A 22,141-nucleotide genomic window follows, 5' to 3' on the forward strand; every position below is an offset into this window, starting at 1 on the left:
TAGGCTGTTGATGTCCGGATTGCACCTTATTCCTGCTCTGCGGTGTTGTATCAACAACAGATGGTGGGCCAACCGGTTATGAGCCAACCGACTTCTACAAGTCATAACCAAAAGTATATATAAAAATCATGTACAAGAAATGCATAGTTTAGGATAATGTATAACATGAAAACTTTAGGTTTTTCAGTGCCTATTTGTGAAGGGGAAATATTTCTAATTTTGGTGTGGTTTGAAGTGGGGTGGAATCAGATTGATGTGGAAATGGCTGCAGAACACTCTGAATGAATACCTGTGAAACTGAGTTGGATTAGAAACAGAGTGATCTGTCTATCCCTACACCTGTGACCAAGAATAGCAATAAGCACAAGATAGAGGCTACCTGTGTCTGAGTGCTTGACCTAGTTCAGAAAGATAATTACTCAGAAATCCTAGACCTGGAAGGTTGGAATAACCATTATGGGTGGTATGCGTACTTGCTGTATGAAAAAGTGGCTGTGCATAAAGACTTCCTGAACCACATAGTCAGGAAGTCAATATATAAAATATGGATAAAATATAGATGGCTCCTTGGACCTAAGATGCCTAAGTGGGTATTGCCCATGGAGGTTATGGCAGTGAAAAAAAGGAATACAGAAACAGTATGGCCCATGTACCAACAACTAGTAACAGAAGGAGATGGAGATAAACCTATGAGGAGATCAGCAATTATTGTAATAGTTGGCTACAATGCCATCAAATAGCACATAGATTTAACCAGGGTAGAAAGAAAGGTTTTGAACAAAAAGTGTCAAAACTACAAAGTGAATTATTACAGCCTAGGAAGAAGACCATCTCTAGGACAATCTGTTGTTAGAGTGGGAACTGAAGGATTAAACAACCAAAGAAGTAATGATAAAATGGGCGAAGGATTTTGGTCGTACAGTACAAATGGAAAGCTGGGAAAAGTTGTGGAAGGTTGATATGAACTTCACGGCCTGTTATGTGATAAAAGAGAATATGATGAAGATGTTTTATTGCTGGTATCTCACCCCGGGAAAAATGACTAAGATTTATAAAAAGCAATCAAATATATGCTGGAGATGCAAGAGGGAGGTGGGAACTTTTTATCATATATGGTGGGGTTGCAAAATTATAAAACTATTCTGGAATGAGTTATATGACGAGCTGAAAAAATTATTTAAGACTCCGTTTACAAAAATACCAGAGGTTTTTTTGTTAGGATTAATAGCCAATGACATCCCCAGAGATGAGAGAAGTGTATTCCTTTATGCAACTGCAGCGGCCAGAATATTAATTGCAAAGAACTGGAAGGGGGAGAAAATCTCATCAGTGTCAGAATGGCAAAATAAATTCTGCGAGTTTGTAGAAATGGCAAAATTGACAGCAATTATTAGAGGCCATACAAATCAGAAAATAATCAAAGAATGGGACAGAGTGAAGGAATACATGAAAAAATATTGTTCCGGAATTGAAATACAGTCATACCTCGGATTTCGTACTTTCGGGTTGCATACTCGGCAGACACTTCCGGGTTCCGCCACACGCACATGCGCAGAAGCGTTCTGCGCGCTTCGCGCATGTACAGAAGCGCTCTATCGGCGCTTCGCGCATGCACTAAAGCGCCGCTCGGGTTGAGTACTTTTCGGGGTGCAAACGGCACCCTGGAACGGATTGGGTACTCAACCCGAAGTACCACTGTAATAATAGATAATGTGTAAAGCGCACAGGGGTACGTAAGAAAAGAATAATAGAATTAACTGGACAATTACTAAATCGAATTAACACAAGATGGAAGAAGTAAAACTTTGAGATCACACACAGGTGAGGGGGAGTGGGGGGGTTGTGGGAAATTATAATATTATTTTCTAACTGCATTCATATATAGTAAAGAGAAGTTTAGAGTAATGATCCACATTTTTATTTCAATAGAGGCAATTTATGTAATAGACTTATGTTAGAAAATGATCTCGATGTTTGTATTTTTTAATTTAAAGTTTATATTATTATTTTTCTGGTTTTGAAATAAATAAAAGAATAGCAATAAGCACAAGATAGAGGCTACCTGTGCTTGACCTAGTTCAGAAAGATAACCATTGCATTTCCATGCCTTTCCTTCACTTGGAAGAGATGTGCCTTCAGTAAAAGGAATACACATGAGATAGCACTATGTGTGTGGCATATTCCAAACCTTTCCCTTGCATGAACAGCCTTTTGTCCCTGAAAGATCATTTTTTATGCATGCTCCTTGCAAGTAAGTGATACCATCTTTTTCAGAGCCCGTAGATTTATATCAATGCACAGCTGTGTTCTGAGGATGCTGGCAGGCTAACAGCACAAAATCATGAAAGATTACCAGTTGCAAAAGCTGCTCTGGGTTATGCATCCATGGGTACCTGTGTCTCCAGGTCTCTCCCAGGCCTATGCCGGTGTAGCTCTGTGGCATTTCAAGTTGAACTGATGAACAGGAAATTGGAAAGATACTGTCTCCGTCTCCCTCCTGGTCATTTGTTTTCTTTATCTGTAAGGCTGAAGAGCGATTTATTCCCTTCAGAGATTTTTAATTCCATGGCAAAATTTATGAGCCGGAAATTAGATGAGCAGGATTTTATGTTTGACTATACACAGTTCTGCCCTGGTGCTATTGTCAGACGAGTGTCAAATGGGATTCTTATATGACGTGAGTGCATGTTATTGCGGCACTGACTAGGGCAATGGGTTAGGGAAGGGATGGAGGATCTGCGCCTCTTCAGATGCTTATTATGTCCATTTTTATTATTTTTATTTAAACAAATGTAATCCGCCAGTTAATCAAAGAATCCTTAAGGTGCACATAAAGCAATTTAAATCAATTACCAATATAAAAATATTACCAGCAGAATTGAAACCTGGTGATTGCAGATGTTGTTGGACGCCCAACTCCAATGACCAGCATGGTCAATGATCAGGCATGGCGGAAAGTGGGGTCAAACATTTGGGGAGGGAGGTGTCCCACGCTGTCGCTCCCTGCCCTTTGCTTCAGAGCTCACTTTCCCCAGCCTCCACCCCTTTATATGCTCAATTCTCGCAAAAACACAATCTAAGCAGAATGGAACCATATTGAAGAACAGCACAGTTATCTCCCTATAACAGAGTGCCTGTCATTTTGTGAACTCATCAATAAAGTATGGCACTGTGTGGAAAAGTTACTTTTTTAGCTCTCCAATTTCTTAGGCCCTTAATAAACAATGTGTTTATCTGGAGAGAATCTATTCTACGGTTTATTTATCTGCTTTTAATATACATTTTAGAGGTATGGCCCCTGATCCATTTCTGATTAAAATAACTCCCCTGCGCACAACCTGCTAGTTGCTTCCAAAGGCCTTTGGGCTATAAGCGTTCTGGATTTTTCCTTTGGGCCATCCTATACATGTCTACTCAGAACTAAGCCCCACTGAGTTCAAAGGGACTGACTCCCAAGTAAGTGAGTACAGTCTTACATTGGAAGTTGAACAGACTAGTTCTCGAGCGTTCTGGCTCCCGAATGATCGAAACCCGGAAGTGACTGTTTTCAAACGTTCTTTTGGAAACTGAACATCTGATGGGGCTTCCTGCAGCCAATCAGAAGCCATGCTTTGGTTTTGGAACGTTTTGGAAGTCGAACGGATTTCCGGAACAGATTCCGTTTGACTTCCAGGGTACAACTGTATAGGCTTGTATCATGTCAAAGAGAAAAACAGCTACCAGATTTTTAGAAGACATCTGAAGGCAGCCCTGTTTAGGGATGCTTTTAATGTTTAATTGATTATTTTATTTTATTTTTCTGTTGGAAGCTGCCCTGAATGGCTGAGGAAACCCAGCCAGATGGGCGGGGTATAAATATTATTATTATTATTATTATTATTATTATTATTATTATTATTATTATTACTGGTTTTTAACCTGCTTAAAGCTATCTTAATTAAAGTAGCTTGGGTAGCTGTTTTTACCTCCTCCCCCCCCCCCCTTTACAGTATTTTGGTTTTATTTGTTATTATTATTTTAAAATACTTATAAGAAGTGTTTATGATTAATGCTTACTTGAGGTGACTTACAGAAGAACAGATAAAGAGATAATTCCAAGCAATAATAAAATGGGTGGCAAGGGCAAAACCTCCCATAAATCTCAGTCATAAAGCCAGCACTAATAGACAGCAGCGTATGGCTAGGTGGGACAACGGCACTCACCCGACCTCGCAACAACAGAGTCACTGCTGCTTCCTAGCAAGGCAGAGGGGGCAAGATAGTGGGGAGGTCAGAGCAGTGCAAATGCACCCGTAGGAGTGCCAGACTGACTCTGCCAATGTGTTTGCATCACCCCTCCCAGTAAGCAGCAGCACCCCAGGTGTCAGGAGGTCAGGTGAGTGTTGCTACCCTACCACGTTGCCTGCTATCGGTAATAAATACACATCCAACCACACATAATAGGTTTTATTTTATTTTTTGCAAGACTGTGTCCGAAAGAACTCACAGCAGAATGCAGAATGACTTGCGAATACGCCTGTGAAAATAAGATTTTTTTATTTTAAAAAAACTTATGTAATCTACACTTGCTCATTGGTCTATCTCCAAGCACACGTTGAGCCAGATTTTTTTGAATGCGGCAAACAGTATAGCACAGCTATTAATCTGCAGCAGTGTTATTCTGCCCCTCCTGCCCCAGGAAGAATATAGCATCCAGCTGGGAAACTGCAGGATTGCCAATGGAAAGTCACTTATGGGAACCTGGTGCAGTGGCTAAAATGGACTGGTTGTCCATCCATTGGACTCTGCTGTTGATCTAGCTGTGCCCTTCCCTTTCTAATGAATGAAGGTGCCAGCTGAGAGGATCACAAGTTTCAAGCGCTTGTATTTGGGCAATTCAAATTATCTGAATGAAAGCCATCTGGAAAGAAATCTGAGTGCACCAGCGGTTATCGGCTTCCATGGGAAAACCCCCTACCCAGACACAAAAAGGTATTCCATTCATTCAGTTCACATTTATTTTAGAGTAGCTGTGATCATGCAGACGTTTGGCCAGGCTTTGACCGTGAGTTGATAGGAAGCCCAGTTCCAGCATATTTATATTCAGAGTGTATTTATACAAGCAATATTTCACACAGCTCAGCACATGTTGGCAAAACTGCGTATCAACAGATGTTGCCTCTCAGCCACTGATCTGCATAGACAATGACTGCTCATGGGACACTCAAAGATGCTGAACACATTGCAAAGACGTCAGATCGCAATGTACCAGACTTTGTTCAGGTAATTATGTTGCTCGAGAACAGCAACAGCAAAAGTGGAGTAAACTTAGGGACACTCACACATGCAGTTTGCTACTCCAGAGCACTGCTCCTCAAAAGCCGCAGGTATGCGATCACATGGGTAAAAGACAATGTGTGACCCAGTAGCATAAATGCACAGAAAGAATTCCTATGGTTGCAGTAGAAGAAGAAGAGTTTGGATTTGATATCCTGCTTTATCACTACCCGAAGGAGTCTCAAAGCGGCTAACAATCTCCTATTCCCTTGCTCCCCACAACAAACACCCTGTGAGGTGAGTGGGGCTGAGAGACTTCAAAGAAGTATGTCTAGCCCAAGGTCACCCAGCAGCTGCATGTGGAGGAGCGGAGACCTGAACCAGGTTCCCCAGATTACGAGTCTACCGTTCTTAACCACTACACCACACTGGCTCTCAGTAGCACTTCTGGAGTTACCGCATTAGTGGAAAGTGCTTGCAGGTGCATATCTGCACATGGCTAGATCATGCGCTATGTTTCTGCATGCTTTCTCATGCATGGGGATTCTTGCATGGGGCAGCAAACAGGTACCAAGATGCATGTATGTTTCATAGCATGTTTATACAGTTAGTGATAAGAACATGTCCCAGCATTTGAGGTACGGAAGGCCTGTTTTACTCTTAGCATGTCTCACTCAATAGGATAGCCGTTCCTTGGCCCGCCCACCCACCCCCGCCGTGTGCATCAGCAGAACACGTATATGGTAAGTACGCTTTCCCCTGTTCCACCCCATCCTTTTAGTGATGTGTTTAGTGACGTTTTCAGGTCACTTCTGGGTTCGGTACCGTGCACGATCACATATCATTCAGATGTGCGTTAATCAGTTGTTGCCTGCACATAATTCTGTGCTCTAAACCAGCAGTTCCTCACAGGGGTGTGAGCTGTTGTTGTTATGAAGGTGTTTATATTTATTTCATTTTGTTTATGAATCGCTTCCTATGAGGCATCCCCTGAAGTGATTTATAATATAACAACATATATAAAAGTTACAGTATATAAAACAGGATAAACAATTGCATACAGTATATAAAAACATGTAAAAGCTTGCACCTAGAGTAAGAAGTCTGTTCTACAGGGTGCTTAGAGATCAGACGTTCTAAACCACCACCAGTATGTGATGGAGCAAAGATTTGTGAGTCTCTCTGTGTCTGCTTATACATATGTGCAGGGTATGGTTTGCACCTCAAAAAGTTCTAGTTCAGATGCTGAAATCCTATTTCTTTTTTTGTTTCTTCTTTTTTTGACGTTTAAATTTGTTCAGCACCAGATTTAGGGCAGTGGGCGATTCCCCCACAAGGGCACTGAACAAAGGGGGTGCAAAATTGAGAAGACCCAGAACTGAGAAGATCCATTTTGGGGCGCCAAATTTTGGCCTCACACATGCTGCCATATCACAACAGATTACCCAAGTCCGCCCCTGTATTATTTCATTTATATCCCATCTTTCTTCCAAGGAGCTCAAGTTCATGGATCTCCTCTGAAACTCCTCCCAGCAACCATTAATAATAATAATAATAATAATAATAATAATAATATATTTGTACCCCGCCCATCTGGCTGAGTCTCCCCAGCCACTCTGGGCGGCTCCCAATCGAGTATTAAAACAGTACAGCATTAAATATTAAAAGCTTCCCTAAACCATGCCAAGGTACGTTAGTCTGTGAGACAATGATGGTCCCAAAATCATCCCTGCTCTTAGTGGTGATTTGAACTCCAATCTCCCAGATCCTAGTCCAAAACAGTTCCCCATACTATGATGAACCCGACAAGATAAAGGAAGGAAGGAAAGCTTAAGATGATGAGGCACCGACCGCCTTTTTGACAGAATTAATCTCTCACATTAAGCCCTAACAAAATGTACGTTGTCACGATTACCAGCATCTATAAAGCAAAAGGTTGAAACAGTCCTCAAACAAAGCCAAGCTAAATTCCTATCCTGCTGGCTGTCATTATCTTTCCCCTCCCTTACATTGCCAACCATTAACAAGATTTGCTTCCTTAAGTGGGCCAGCCTTACAAGACCTCGCTGCAATCTGACATTTATTCTGCTCCTCTTGACACAGAAAACAAGTGCTTGTTGTGTCTGCATACTGCAGATCAGCATTTTACTCAATGCAAGCTGGGAGCGTAAAAGTGAACTCCTACTTAAACTGTGAAAAATACCATGTTTATTGTCCTTATCTGGGGATATAAAAAAGGCATGACCTGGCTGGTAATGAAGTAAGTGGTGGAAAAAGTCAGGGTCAACAGATTCAGTTCCCAGCCCCAATGCGCCCAGATGGTTCCAGCTATCTGTTAAATTGCTTGCCTTTTGGAAAAATGAAATTTCATCTATTTTAATTCAAGAGAGTATTGATTTGAAATATTTCACATCAGGAGAATGTAGGATGGCTTCTGTTAGCGTAGTTCTCTTGTCCTGGCAAATTTACTTTATTGCTCAGTTAGATGGTATATGAGATGTGAGCCCAAATCAATGCAGCACCTAAATCAAAGACCAAATCTAAAACCATTTACACATGGGCTAAGGCTGGAGAATATGCCTGCAAGCCTTCATTAGGATGCTCAACTTATAGCACATGGCTGGGTCAGACTTCCAGAGCTCTGGCTTCATCGGAGAGCAAGACTTTTGTCAAGTTTATGCCATAAATCGTATGCCATAAAACTTTTGGGGCATTTTATGATTGACCTTGCTATGTCGTCGTCTGTCACTGGGACAGGGGCACGGCAGGAATTTTCCCCACTTGGCTTTTGCCATTTGGGTTTCACCTGCCGTGTAGCAAATCGTCACAACTTGTAAGGTTGCAGATAGGCACTGGTTCAGGTGATAGGGATGGGAGAACAGTCTCGCCATCCCTATGTGAAGGGTATTCCGTTAAAGGAATCCAGGGACTCAACTTGAGGGGGTTGTGCCCTGCCTGAGTTCAGGGGAGCATCTGGGGAGTGAACAGAGTCTGTTCCTGGGCTTTTCACCTACCTCAGGTGTTCACCCTTGGCTGACCTATGACAGAGCTCTGGGTCAGCGCTACCTGCAAAGGTGCAGGGAGCTAGTCGAACCAGAGCCTATGCAACCACTCATTTTTCTGGAATCAATAAAGTTGTGGCCTAAATTCTGCCAAGAACCAAAACTAAAATTTGAGTCAAATGTGTGTTTATTTAGGGGGGAGTTCTCTGGGTCTGAACACGCAAGTATATTTAAATAGCAACCCCCCCCCCAGGTTACATGCATTCTCCTTACGTGTGACCGCCTGTTCATGAGGCACTGGGAAATAAATGAACAAATAAACAGAATCATACCAAGAAATAGAATCACTGAATTGCAGAGTTGGAAGAGATCACAAGGGCCAACTAGTCCAACCCCCTGCAATACAGGGATCTCAGCTAAAGCAGATGGCCACCCAACCTGTGCAGGAGAGAGATGAAGAGTCCTTGTGACTCATGAGAAGACCCTCTCCAGAGCCCAAAGAAGACGTCAGCAAGGGCAGAGGAAGCCCTGAAGAGGCCAGAGGCATAGTGGGGCTTTGTTTAGGCCGCTCAGCCTCCCCGCTTAGCAGCTGACATGTGGGGTAGCTCAGCTGCTACCACTTTCCCATGCATCCTCCATCCTCCATCTGGCTCCAGAGCTTCAACTGCAGATATTTTGGTCTGGATTGGGGAGAAAGCGGGAGAGAGAGCTGGGAAAATAGGCATTTAGAGGCTTTTTGGAGGGTGCTCCCCACTGTACATGATTTCACTTATGAACACGGTGTCCCGGAACATAACCCCCATGTAAATGGGGAGGTGCCTTTATATAGGGGGGGGGAAACTGTTTTGGAGCTGGAGCCTGCAAAATCATATGCTGATTAACCCTGCTGCTCAGGGATTGATCTTGCACTTTTGAAAATCAATCCAGTTCTAGAAAAAATTACTTCCAAGTCAATGTGCTTTTGATTCTGTGGTAAGAGTGTCATTCAGTTTCCATTAAAACTATGGCAAAACTCCCACGGAATGTAATGATTCTGGCTTGCACTCTATGCAAGGCTGCCAATTTTTTCCTTTTCTTTCTTGGCAGTACTGGGTACAATTTTAGCATTGCATAACAGGTAAAAAGTCATTTAGGGACGCTTTTCTTATCGCTGCATCTCCAAGCTTCTTGTCTAGCCCTCCTGTCTAGCCTTATAATAGTGGTAATCCCATTCTCCAAGCTGCATCTGCCACACTTGAGTACTTCTGTGCTTAATGGACGCATGCGGATATGACTCCAACCTGCACCCTCTGAACCATGCCAGGATCCCACGGCTCATGCTCTTGCACTTTGGGGCCAAGGCCTCAGGGTTGGGTGTGGTGCTGCCAGACAGTTATATTGCAGCAGATTTTATCTTTTCAAACGGGCACACGTTTTTCTCCTGTCAATCACAGGGAAATTGAACATAAGCACAGACAGAACCTGAGCAAGTATCCACAAGCCGCTTCAGAATCTTATTTAAATCCTGATAAAAACCATGGAAAAAAGCCAGAATTAATTGTGGAGAGCAGGGTCTGTTTCATTTTTTTTTAAAAAAAAGCTATTTACTTTCCTTGAGTTGTTGGATAATCTAGCCATGTATACTTTGAAAACATGCTCTATATGTTTATTAATATACTGTGTGTGGCAGGGGGTTATTGTTTTGTTCTAACTATTTATTTGTGCTTTTATGTTGTATTTTTATCTTGTGAACTACCCTGAGATCTTCAGACGAAGGGCAGTACAGTCGTACCTTGGAAGTCGAACGGAATCCATTCCGGTAGTCCGTTTGATTTCCAAAACTTTCAGAAACCAAATCACAGCTTCTGATTGGCTGCAGGAAGCTCCTGCAGCCAATCAGAAGCCACGGAAGCCCCGTCGGACATTCGGGTTCCAAAAGAACGTTCACAAACTGGAACAATCACTTCCAGGTTTGTGGGCGTTTGGACGTCCAAGTTCCAGGGCGTTCGACAACCAAGGTATACAACTGTATATAAATATTATTATCCCCAGCAATTCCAGGTAGAGAGTGGAAAGACCTGCCTGAAACCCTGAAGAGCTGCTGACAATCAGTGTTGACAATACTAGGCCAGATGGACTAATCATCCGACCTGATATCAGGCATCTTCCCATGTTCCATATAAAAGTGTTTAAGAGAAGTGTTGCGGCCGTGGGCTAGAGCACAGGCTTTACATGCCAAAGTTCAATCCCTGGAGGACTGGGACTGTCCCTTGCCTGAACCCCAGCAGAGCAGCTGAAACTCAGGGTCAACAATACAGAACTAGATGGACCCACTCCGTAAATGGATTTTGGAAGTGGGGAAAGCAGCATGTCGTCTAGCAAATCAAGAGACGCATTATATAGAAATGCATCGTCTTTCTAGCCTGGCCAATACAAAGCAACTGGGAGTCTCTTTGGGTACAGCTGAGCCCCTCCCACCTTTCTCTTCTCCCATGATGTGGAACACAGAGCCTTTGTCCATCCGACTCCCTTGAAGTCAGCAGTGGCTGTTGTCTACTTGCATGGCTTGCTCATATTAAGGAGAACACTGTACTCAACAGAGAAGCTATTCACAGGTTATCCAAGGTAGTTTTACTAAAATCAACTGAACTGCTACAGAGTACAGATGGGGTGAATTTGTCCCTTTTGTTTTTTCTCATCCCCTCAGTTTTCCATTCTCAAATTGAGTTCACATTTCCCCAACAGTTTGCAAAAAATTAAATTAAATGAATGACTAATAAATAACAACCTCATGAAAATCCACCAGCATTTTAGTGTGAATTTCTCCCACGAGACACATATTTGTATGCAATTTTGCCTAATATAAACATTTTTGCAAAGCAATTTTCCATGAAACAATGCATTCTTGTATATCATTTTCACTCACATATGTATTCTTATGGCTGCTTTACATTAGTGTATGTGTTTTTGTACACATCCGTTGGCTGGAGAACTGCATTGCAAAATTCAGAGAAGTGCGAATTCTGAAGGAAGGCAGTGCTTCAGTTCTCATAATGTGTCAGAAAGTGCAAACTAGGTAGCTTCACCTTTAAATGCAAACTCAATCAAATTTCTCCCCCATCCCTACTCTAGTGAGCATCAACCTGAAACTCATTGATGTGCCAATTAATTCCCATGCCAATTGTTCTTTACAATAGTTAGTAACATCTATGTCACCCTTCCTGATCCTGATGTTTGGGACAACTCCCTCCAACTACAGCTGTGCCTGCAAGGTAACTTGTAAGAGTACTCAGGTTCAAGTGTATCTATAGGATTCTCATGAGATTGCTCCCAGGGCACAGATCCGGAAAAAAGAGCACCCACCCTCCTTGAAATTCAAATTTCAGAAGCCCCTTCAACAAGTTGTAAGATCTTTTTTTATTTTAAATAAAGTGTAAAGTTCATTTCACTGAAGCAGGCACTTAGTGATTAGGCATAAGGACGCATTTCTTTTATGGTCTGCAAGGCATTAAATTTAGATGATTAAAGTGCTTTGAGTGTTTGTGTGTGTTTGTTTTGCATTATTTATACTTTGGATGGTTGTTATGCGCCATGTGCCAAATACAGATAGAACTTTGAAAATCTAAGTGAATAAAATATAAGCAGTTCTGGAATTAATACTTTTGGTGGTGGAGGAGGGAATCTATATTTCAGGGTCTGCTTACAAAGGCACAATCCTTAAGTGAAGAGTTTCAAGACTCAGGAGGTCTGGGGTACTGGTGCCTGAGGGCCTGTAGGGTTCAGCAGAAGCCCCACTATGCTGATGGAAGGCAAGATACAGCACAAAAACACGCTGGCAGAACACCATGGGTTCTCAGGATGAAGAGCCAAACCAAAAGGACCGTTTGGTCCATGCAGGGGCCTTACTATTGGTCCATGCTGCCCTCCTTCTGATTGGCACAGGTGTGCCTACATGTAGGGTGCCATTTGCCACCTTTTCTAATGCAGGATTGTACCGTGGATTCAAACCTGGGTTCCCTTGCATATATAGAATGAATTGTTCATTCCTGTCCAATGTTGTGGCTAAGTAGTTAGGAAACTGCTCTATAGAGCTTCAGGTCCTGGGAGCCCTTTCTCTTTTGAACCTGACATATTTCTTGCCAGGCATGCGAGAGGAGAGCCAGGCTGTATTTATTCCCTTCCCCCTGGTGAGGCTCGGTCTCCAATCTCCTGCTTCCTAACCCCTTGCCCTTTGCAGGGAGACCACAGAGGCGCCTATCCTGCAGCCACTCTCATTGCATATTCCAGCCCATCTTCTTGACTGCTTGTCCCATAAAGCCTTTTTCTACCATGGGTAGCTTCCTGCAGCCAATCGGAAGCCGTGCTTTGGTTTTTGAACGTTTTGGAAGTCAAACAGACTTCTGGAACGGATTCCGTTCGACTTCCAAGGTACGGCTGTACAGGATTGTAATCCTAAAAATTCCTACTTGGGGCTTCTATTTGGATAAATATGCCTAGGACTGGGCTGTAAACGGGACTCTGGCACTTTTGCACACCTCCACTGAAGCCTCAATCTCATGCGCATGACACTTGAGCAACATTCTGGCACTTAAAGAGCTCTGCTTTTATGGTTCCAGTTAGAATTAAATCCCTGGCAGATAATGGTCTTAAGACACTGGAACGCATTATGAATTCCAGTTTGGGCTGGCCCCACTTGGATTTTATTCACTAGTGTTGGTGGTAGTCATCTTTTGGATGTAAAGAAAGCTTTTGTATCCCGAAGCTCTTCATACCATTTTGACTCTTCCATGACCTCTCTCTATCTCACACACAGAGAACTGCAGTTGCTATTATTTATTCACGTGTGACATGAACTTTCTTCTTCTTCTTTTCATAGCCCTGTTGAACAATTCCAGCGCTTTATTTAAAGACATCCCAATGCTTCATTACTAATCCATTAGAACAAAAAACTAGGGCATCTGATAGAAGCATCTGCTGGTGGGCAAGCCCAAGCATGTCACGGCAAGAAACACTTGTGCCTGAGCCGTGGGGTGGAGGAAGGGCAGAATGTCAGTATGAGGTGCTCAGTATCACACTCGTCAATCTCTGCTCAAAGGGCCGTTTACATCTAAGAGGTAACAACTCTGATCTCTTCTCTTTTTTGGAAGCAGTGCAGTCTAGTAATTAAGGTATTATATGTGGATCTGGGAGATAGGAACTTAAGCCACAGCTCCGCCCCACTTTATCACTAGGTGACAACATTTGTTTAGTCTGTTAGGTGGTAATATGCTGCCGGGCGGGGGGGGGGGGGGGAGGCGTGCTACCTTACAGGATAGCTGCGAAAGTGGCTAAGAAAAGGGGGTTGTAAAACAATACGCAGATTAGAAGAGTTGCAGAAGTAACATTCTTCTTACATTTCTAAAGAAAATGTGCAGGATTTTGCAAAGCAGCTTGGCTATGTCCTTAAGGGGAAAGTCTGGGTAGAAAAAAAAACCTCTAGCTGACTGGCCTCCCTCCAGCACCATAAATTAGATTAAGTGTCTGTGGATGGAACAGGCAGTGACAAGACAGGGAAGGAACTGGAAATGATTGGATGGGAGTCAGAATGTGCTCCGAGGTATAGCGATGGGTCTCCACTGCCAAGGTAGAAGGAGGGATACATGACAAAGCTCTTTGCATCTCATCCCTTGAGCATCATCACCTTTACACTGAATTTTACCAGGATTCCAGTTTTCTTTTATTTGAACGCACAAATACGGGCCTGTGCAAATCTTTCAGAGTCAGTAATGGAGGGATTCGGCTGTAAAATGGAAACACGGTCTAGTTGCACAGTTGGGGAGACTCAGGTTCGAATTGTGTGAACTTTGCTATGGGTTCTCAGTTTTCAGTCTGTAAAATGGGAACGACAATAATGGCAGCAGCTATCTGGCGTAGCTGGTGTAGCTGGTGGGATGGGTAATGGACCTCAGATATTTCCAGAATGCCAGGCTCACATTCTATAGATAGAAATTTTATGTGAGGCTCAGCATTTCCTTTTAGGACACTGAACAAGTGGCGTTCGGCATCTTCCAGAACTAGATGTCGCTACTTTGCATGAAAATTAAAACGCTCCAGCAGGGCTATTAGCAAAACTGTACAATACTGTACCAAATACTGTACCAAACAAAAACGGAAGCTTAGGAGAGAAAGCCAATGGGAAATGATTGCCTTGTGGTATGCGTCTGTCTCTGAAGATTTGTAGGCACTCCTATAATTAAAAGAAGTGGCAGGCAACCAGAATGCCTGGAGAGATGATACAGCCACATCTGTGCTCTGGGGGGGGGGGATGTTTCAGAGCAGGGCTACCAGAGGAGAAAAATTGATGAGTTAGTAGGGAAGGAGCCCCTGGGTAAACCTGCCTGACAGGTCCAGGTTAGGAAGGAGAAAATGAATGGAGGTACACAGTTAGGTCTTGGGAGAATGCAGTTTTGATGTGGATGTGTGAGGCTTTCTATCCAGTTAGATGCTCACACTAACAGTGCAAGAACGTGGGGAAGGAAGACAGTAACAGGTTGTGATGCGATGCCAGTTTATAATCCCTTTCAGGGCTCATGATAAAGGGCTCGGTGTCTGAACTGATTACAAAGTTCACCGCTCCCTGTCACAGTTAAACAAACAGAAGGCGATGCCTTTGCAGGAAGAGCGAAGGAGTGAGGGGGGTGGGCTGTCGGTGCCAGCGCTCCCAGCCAGAAAAGAGAAGAGGTTCCTTCTTTCGTGCTGAGCGTAAGACACAAACACACATAGAGGGAAGGGTTAAACACACATTGCTGCCAATGGGATTTAGCCAGCGTGTCAGCGGGAAAAGCTAAACTGTGCAAACAGATTTGGAAACCACTTTCCGTGATGGAGTCGTGGGGGGTGGGAGAGGACTAAGGAGTCTTCCTCTTTATCCCATCTCATCCCAGGGGCTTGGAAGGAAACAAAAAAATCCCCCACGGGGAAATTGGAGGCCACACAGCTGCAAAGGAAGGACACGGCGAGAGCTCTAAACAAAGCCCGGGAAATAAGCGCTCTGCAGGAAGGAGAGCGAGAGAGAGGCAACATTCATTGACTGACACCCCCTAGCTGGGAAGTTGCAAACGGAGCAGGAGACCGAGCTTGCAACGCATGGATTTCCTCCTACCCAATCCCCCAGTCCCTTCTTTTCCCGGGCATTCCTTACCAACTCCTGCTTCAGACGGCGTAGGTAATGATCCATGTTTTTCTTTTCCATTCTCACATCCAAGTCCATCGGGTAGCTCCGGAGTAATTCAGCTGCTGCAGGGATTCCGGGTCTTCCACCATCCAAGTCCGGCCAGGCAATCTTGAGAGGTGTTTTCCTCGCCAGCGCCAACTAATCCAGTGGCTCCTTTAAATGCCCATTTGTCACTTCAGCTCTGGATAAGAATATCGCTCTCTCCAAAAGAAGAAGGTTGGAAGTTTGCCTTCTCTTGTTGTTCACTTCTCCTAGGGCGCCAAGGAAAACCAGAAGCCCGATCTCCGCTTAGGAAAGAGATAAAATGTTGAAATGGCACATGCACAGGCTTGCAGCGCGCGGAAAGCCTGCAAACGGGCTGCAAACAGGCGTGCGCCCCGCGCGCAGTTACTCTTTGCAGAAGCTGGCAAGAGAACGTGCTCGGTGCGCGAGCAGCGGAGAAGCAGCAGCAAACTGTAGAGGCAGGAGAGATCTCGACGTTGCTGGTGATTGGCAGCTCGGAGCAGCTTCAGCAGCAGGCGGCAGAGGCGAGGCTTAAGGAGAGAGCCGGCTCCCAAGTTCGCGAGGGTGTCTTCTCTGTCTGCGCACCGGTAGGGAGGTCCCGCCCCAGGGGGGTGGGCCTGGCTTCTCAAGTCAGCGCAACGACAGACCCTCTGAGCTGCCTGCTTTGCTCCAGTGCGTTCCCGCTCTGCATGTCAGAACGTAAGAAGAGCCTGCTGGATCATCAGGCCAAGCAATGGGCCATTTAGTTCAGCATCCTGTTCTCCCCTTCTCTCACCTAGCAGATGTTTGCCTTGTCCTCCATTCATTTGTCTAAACCTCTTTTGAAGCCACCCAAATTGGTGGCCATCCCTGCCTCCTGTGGGAGAGAGTTCCATTGTTCCTCTGTGCGCTGTCTGGCGAGAACCTTCCATTATCCCGCTTTGTTGGATAAAACAAGTTCTAGTTTTATGAGAAAGGGAGAAAAACTTTTCTCTATTCACTTTATCTAATGTTGAGCATTATTTTGTAATCTATCATGTCACCTCTTTGTCGCCTTTTCTCTAAACCAGGGGTCAGCAAACTTTTTCAGCAGGGGAACGGTCCACTGTCCCTCAGACCTTGTGGGGGGCCGGACTATATTTTGAAAAAAATATATGAATGAATTCCTATGCCCCACAAATAAATCAGAGATGCATTTTAAATAAAAGGAGACATTCCACTCATGTAAAAACACCAGACAGGCCCCACAAATAACCCAGAGATGCATTTTAAATAAAAGAACACATTCTACTCATGTAAAAACATGCTGATTCCCGGACCGTCCGCGGGCTGGATTTAGAAGGCGACTGGGCTGCATCTGGCCCCCGGGCCTCGAACGCCACAACCTTTCTTCATAGGGAAATTTATTGTTTATTTGATTATTTACATGCTACTTTTGAGGCAGACCTCACAAAGCAGTTTACATAAGATTATTGCAACAGTAAGCACCACTTTTTTTAAAAAAAGTTACAATAAAACAGATAAGACAACTTGTTTGTTTAGAAAAAGCCACTACCGTAGTGCTGATTCTCCCCTCCCCTCAGGGCAGGTCTTTCAAGACACCCTACTGGTGGCAGTTGCAGAGAGAGAGAGAGAGAGAGAGAGAGAGGCTGCAATGGGAGGTGGATGGACGGTGACAGTCCCTCAAGCTTCTTTCTTCTCTCCGTGATCTTTTTAGTGGCCCTTTTATGAACCTTTTCCAACTCTATGTTATCCTATTTGAGGTGAGATGACCAGAACCGTACACAGTATCCCTAATGTGGTTGCACCATATATTCGTTTGTCTGTGTCTCTTCCTTTCTGTTAAAAAGCTATTTAATGTTAGATAGTTAAACTTAAAACTATTTATTTAACAAACCAACAAAGGGGGGGACCCATATATATATATATATATATATATATATATATATATATATATATATATATATATATTAGTATATCATGCAGTACATTATACTTTCAGATTTGACAGAGATCATAGAATAATGTCTGTACAGTGGTACCTCGGAAGTTGAATGGAATCCATTATGGAAGTTCATTAACTTCCAAAACATTCGAAAACCAAGATGCGGCTTCTGATTGGCTGCAGGAAGCTCCGGAACACTCACTTCCGGGTTTGCGGCGTTTGGGAGCCAAAACGTTCGACTCTCAAGGCGTTCGGGATCCAAGTTACAACTGTATAAAACTTTCTTCTTCGTCACCCCATCAGGTCATTGCCACAGTGAGACATGGTATGTGTGGAGAGAGCTACCTATCATAGCCGCATATGTCTGTTCACCCATTAACTAAATCCACACTGTTGGCCCACAAAATCACCCCCATAGTCTGCCATCTCAGTGCTCGAACTTGCTTGGTGGGCTTCTCGGCTAGTGCATAATTCCAAGCATAGTTGCACCACTATTGCATCATGAATCCATCCTTCCAATATTTTGTTATTAGCCCACTTGCTTCTCTATTCCACATGGAACAAGGTTGGGTGCCTTACATAGGCAGGGCCAACACTTGGCATGCACTGCAGCTTCAAGTGACGACTTGTGCATGTGTTAGGAGAACCAGGTTGCAGGACAGGCCTACCCATGTTAGGGCATCTGCAACACCTTAAAGCTGAACTGAAAATAGGAACACTCTTGGGTGTTTGTGTTCCTTCGTTGGTGGAAAAAATAAAAAAGTACCAGAGGGCAGAACCAAGGGGATAGAACATATTTTGGTTTGGTTTGGGAGACTGAGTTAATTAGTGGCTATCTTCCACTAGTTATTAGCAGGGCTGTATGTACTTTGCACACAAACACACACACACACACACACACACTCCAAACTTTGAGCCAAACAATCAAAAATTCCTTCCTTCTGCTTCCAAGTGGTTTTCAAACACTTGGATTGTGGGACTGGAAGAGCAAAGGGTAATAGGAGCACGGGTCTTGGTAAAACAGCAGTGGGAGACAGGCAAATACCAGCCTGTGGCTATGGGAGCCCTGCTTAGGTACCGGAGTTGTCATAACACGCACCATCCTCGTGTTCTCAAGTTTTGTTGTTCCTATTGAGAAGACTTGATTTTAAAAATATATCTATAAATAGGTTTGGACATGCATGGGCACCATGTAATTCCTCATCACTCAGTTGATCAGCCTTTCATGGATCTGATGAAGTGCACTTGAGCCCATCAAAGCTTATGTCATAACAAATCTGTTAGTCTTTAAGGTGCCACAATATTTTTTTGTTTTTTAAGCTGCAAAGGACAAACAGGGCTACTTTTCTGGAAATTGCTCGACCCTTGCTCACTTGTAGCTTAACGCATGAGCAGGCAACTGTTGATCTGGCAGAAGGAAGAAAAACAGGCCACTGTTTGAGGCAACATGAAGTGATTAGGTGCAAGGCCTGTGTAATCTACAGTAGCTGATCACAGAGCAGCCCAGATTACTATTTTACCAAGACATTTTTACTTAGAATTTTACTTAGACATTTTTACATAGAATTTTCTCTGGGAATTTCCCATTCCCCTCACTGCAACTCTTATTCAAGTTTGCACTCCACATACCCCAAGGGCTGGAGACATTTTTTTGAGAGGTCTGCCTTTTTATGATCTGTTAAGTGAGGGAGAGAAGCACACACACACCACGCCGCCCGCCCGCCCAACCACCCTTCTAGCAAGTGTTTTCTTTACCAGCTGCTTCCAAACAGGAGCATGCTGAGTGAAAGCCTTCTCTCCCTGGGTCATGGAAAAATAGATTTTGATATCCAAGCTGTCTCTTTGGCCCTTTCCTCTTAAATCTTAACAGCAACGATAACTCATTGATTTACAGCATGATATACTCTGCAGAGACTGTTGCCACAGTTGAACAATATTCAATCATTGGTGCTTCAGTGGAAGGTAATATTTGTTTTCGGGTACTCTGTAAATCTCTCCCCCCCCCCGATATATGGAGTTCATTGCAAGATGGATAGGGCAGAACAAGAGAACAGTTGCAATTTCATAAATCACAAGGCGTGTGATCCAGTGGAAAACAACCTTTAATCATTTTTTGTTGAAATAGTTTTAAAACATCACGAGCCAGATGCAAGATTCCATATGTGAAAATTAACACACATGAATCATTGCAGCCATAATCTAATGTTTAACTTTGCCCATAAATCTCTCCAGTGTCCCTTTTGGTGGGAAGAAACCCAGTGATGATTAACATACAAAAGGAAAAGTTCAGTACTACCGGTAGTAGGCAAGCTAATAGGCACTGCTCTTGAGAAGGTCTACCTTTGAGAAGCAGCACCTGGGAATTTTCATACATGGTTTTATTTCTCAAGGGCATGCAATTTCTTTCATTGCCTTCATCTGGCCAACATATGGATTATGTTCCTGCTAATATTACCGTGTTTCAAAGAAGCAGCTGCTCTTTGAAACAGCTCTGTAGTTTATAGAGGGGATAAGAGAGAATGCTGGCACAGACACCACCAAGAGATGGTATAAAAGGGTAAATTTCCCACCTTTCAGAGTAGTGAGCTTTTTACGCATGCAAGTTCTGTAATAGCATGTTTACACGAGGGACATGCACTGAAAGATTCTGAAAATGTTTTAACCAGTAACATTTCCAAGCCTCTGAGTAATATATGTTTAAATTTGTGCTGGGTGAAGTCATATCTTGCATAAAGGGCAGTCTGCAGAAAAGTGTGCTAGCCTCCATGCATGTGAATTATAGATAGATAGATAGATAGATAGATAGATAGATAGATAGATGATAGATAGATAGATAATGTTACTATGAATGCTTTTCATGAGTCTGTACCTTTTTGTCTCTTAACTTGAACTTGTGAATATGATACTGTGTAAGCTTGCGAGCTCTGCAAGTAAGAAAGCAACACATATATAAATATTAAAAGGATTGACTCAATGCCTTCCTATATTTGCTGCTGGTGCGTTACGATAGCTTACAAATTGGTGGAATGGGGAACATTTAAACTGGCAAAGACTCAATGCATGCAGAATGTCCCAGGTTCAATTCTTAGCATCTCCAGGAAGGGCTGGGAAAGAATCTTGTCTGTAACCCTTGGAAGCCTCTCTCTCTGGCTGTTATATTTTGCTTGGAGCAAAGAGTTACATATTCCACATAGAAGACAGCCCTGTCCTAACCTTCCAGTATATTAACATATGATTTCTTATCATTTATTAATTCCAAAAATATACCTTCCGTGCTAGTGATGTATAAAAATCTGGAGAGAGTTTTAAGGAAACCTCACCATTGTGCTATTCATGAACTGCCCAAGAAGCAATATATAAGCACCAGTTTCCAAATTCAAGCAATAAGCCTTTATTATAGGAATGTGGCTATTTAATAAATAAATGGCGCTCCAGTGTTTTCCAGTTTCTGTTAACAGATGCAGCCTGAAACATGGAAGTTTTCCCAATGAACTCAGTGACACCTACTTGCAATTACATGTACAGTACTTGGCCTGATACCTTCATTGTGACACTATTTAAAATGGAGTCCAAACTCCAAAACCTTATACCGACACTTCCCCTTGGCTCCTGCTTAATTCATCACTAATCTTTTCACACCACCCCTTTATCTCATTTTTTTAGCCATCTTGCTGTTCTTTTTATTTATTTTTAGAATTTCCATTGTCTAATCGATTAAAAAGAAGGCAAGAAACCAAATCTCTTGATTGCAGAAGACTTTGTATAACTCTGAGCTGTAAGCTTCATATATCACTGAAAGGATCTTTTTTTAAAAAAAAACAAAAAACAAAAAGTCCCCTAGGGTTCCTTCCACCTTGCAAGTGGGAGATTTGCCAGTCTCAACTGTTGTCTAAAAATCTAAGCCAAGAAGCCACGGCCTCACTGCACACTTTTATCGTGAAATCTGTCTGCGTCTTCTTGGCCAGCTGGACTCTCCCTATAGACTGTACAGATTAGGATATATATTTTCCTGGCTTTGCAAGGCTATCAAATGTCACATGGTAGCTTTGAAAAGCCACTTGCTTTCAGAAGACGTGCACACATCATGGCATTATATTAAGTAGATGAATGGAAAAATCTGTTTTCTGGCAGTTAATCATGGTACAGGTTTCCAAGACTGAAACCAATAGTGTTAAAAAGACTGAAGCCACCATCGTACCAATATTTTGTGTCGGAGGGTGACTTTGTATGCATGCATGCATGCATGGCTATGTGTTCTATTTTACAGACCTCAGTTTGAAGGCATCTCTATATCTGAAGGGCTGTTTGGTCAAAGGCCAGTTTAAAGATAAAGAACTAGAGAACTATCAAGCAGGGGCCACATGGTTACCCATAAACCTGGACAGCAAAGGAGCTAAAGTCACTCTGCCACTATGTTGGAGATGCATTGTGTTTCTATTTAAATAATGGCATATCTACATCCTCTTTTGTCCTATTTTTTGGTGATACTGTTATAGAATCATAGAATCATAGAGTTGGAAGAGACCACAAGGGCCATCCAGTCCAACCCCCTGCCAAGCAGGAAACACCATCAAAGCATTCTTGACATATGGCTGTCAACCCTCTGCTTAAAGACCTCCAAAGAAGGAGACTCCACCACGCTCCTTGGTAGCAAATTCCACTGCCGAACAGCTCTTACTGTCAGGAAGTTCTTCCTAATGTTTTGGTGGAATCTTCTTTCTTGAAGTTTGAATCCATTGCTCCGTGTCCGCTTCTCTGGAGCAG

General features: G+C 43.2%; 1 protein-coding gene across 1 annotated transcript in view; it reads right to left on the reverse strand.

Annotated features, from left to right (window-relative positions):
• The window catches only part of INKA2 (inka box actin regulator 2), a 30,701-nt gene extending 14,743 nt beyond the window's left edge, over positions 1–15,958 (reverse strand). The window contains exon 1 of the mRNA XM_035122270.2: positions 15,418–15,958. Within this exon, the coding sequence (XP_034978161.2) occupies positions 15,418–15,486 (69 nt within the window). The 5' untranslated portion in view covers positions 15,487–15,958. The remainder of the gene's footprint in view (positions 1–15,417) is intronic.
• Positions 15,959–22,141: the final 6,183 nt, after the last annotated feature.

Source organism: Zootoca vivipara, chromosome 7 (assembly GCF_963506605.1).
Source record: "Zootoca vivipara chromosome 7, rZooViv1.1, whole genome shotgun sequence".
Classification (NCBI taxonomy): Eukaryota; Metazoa; Chordata; class Lepidosauria; order Squamata; family Lacertidae; genus Zootoca; species Zootoca vivipara.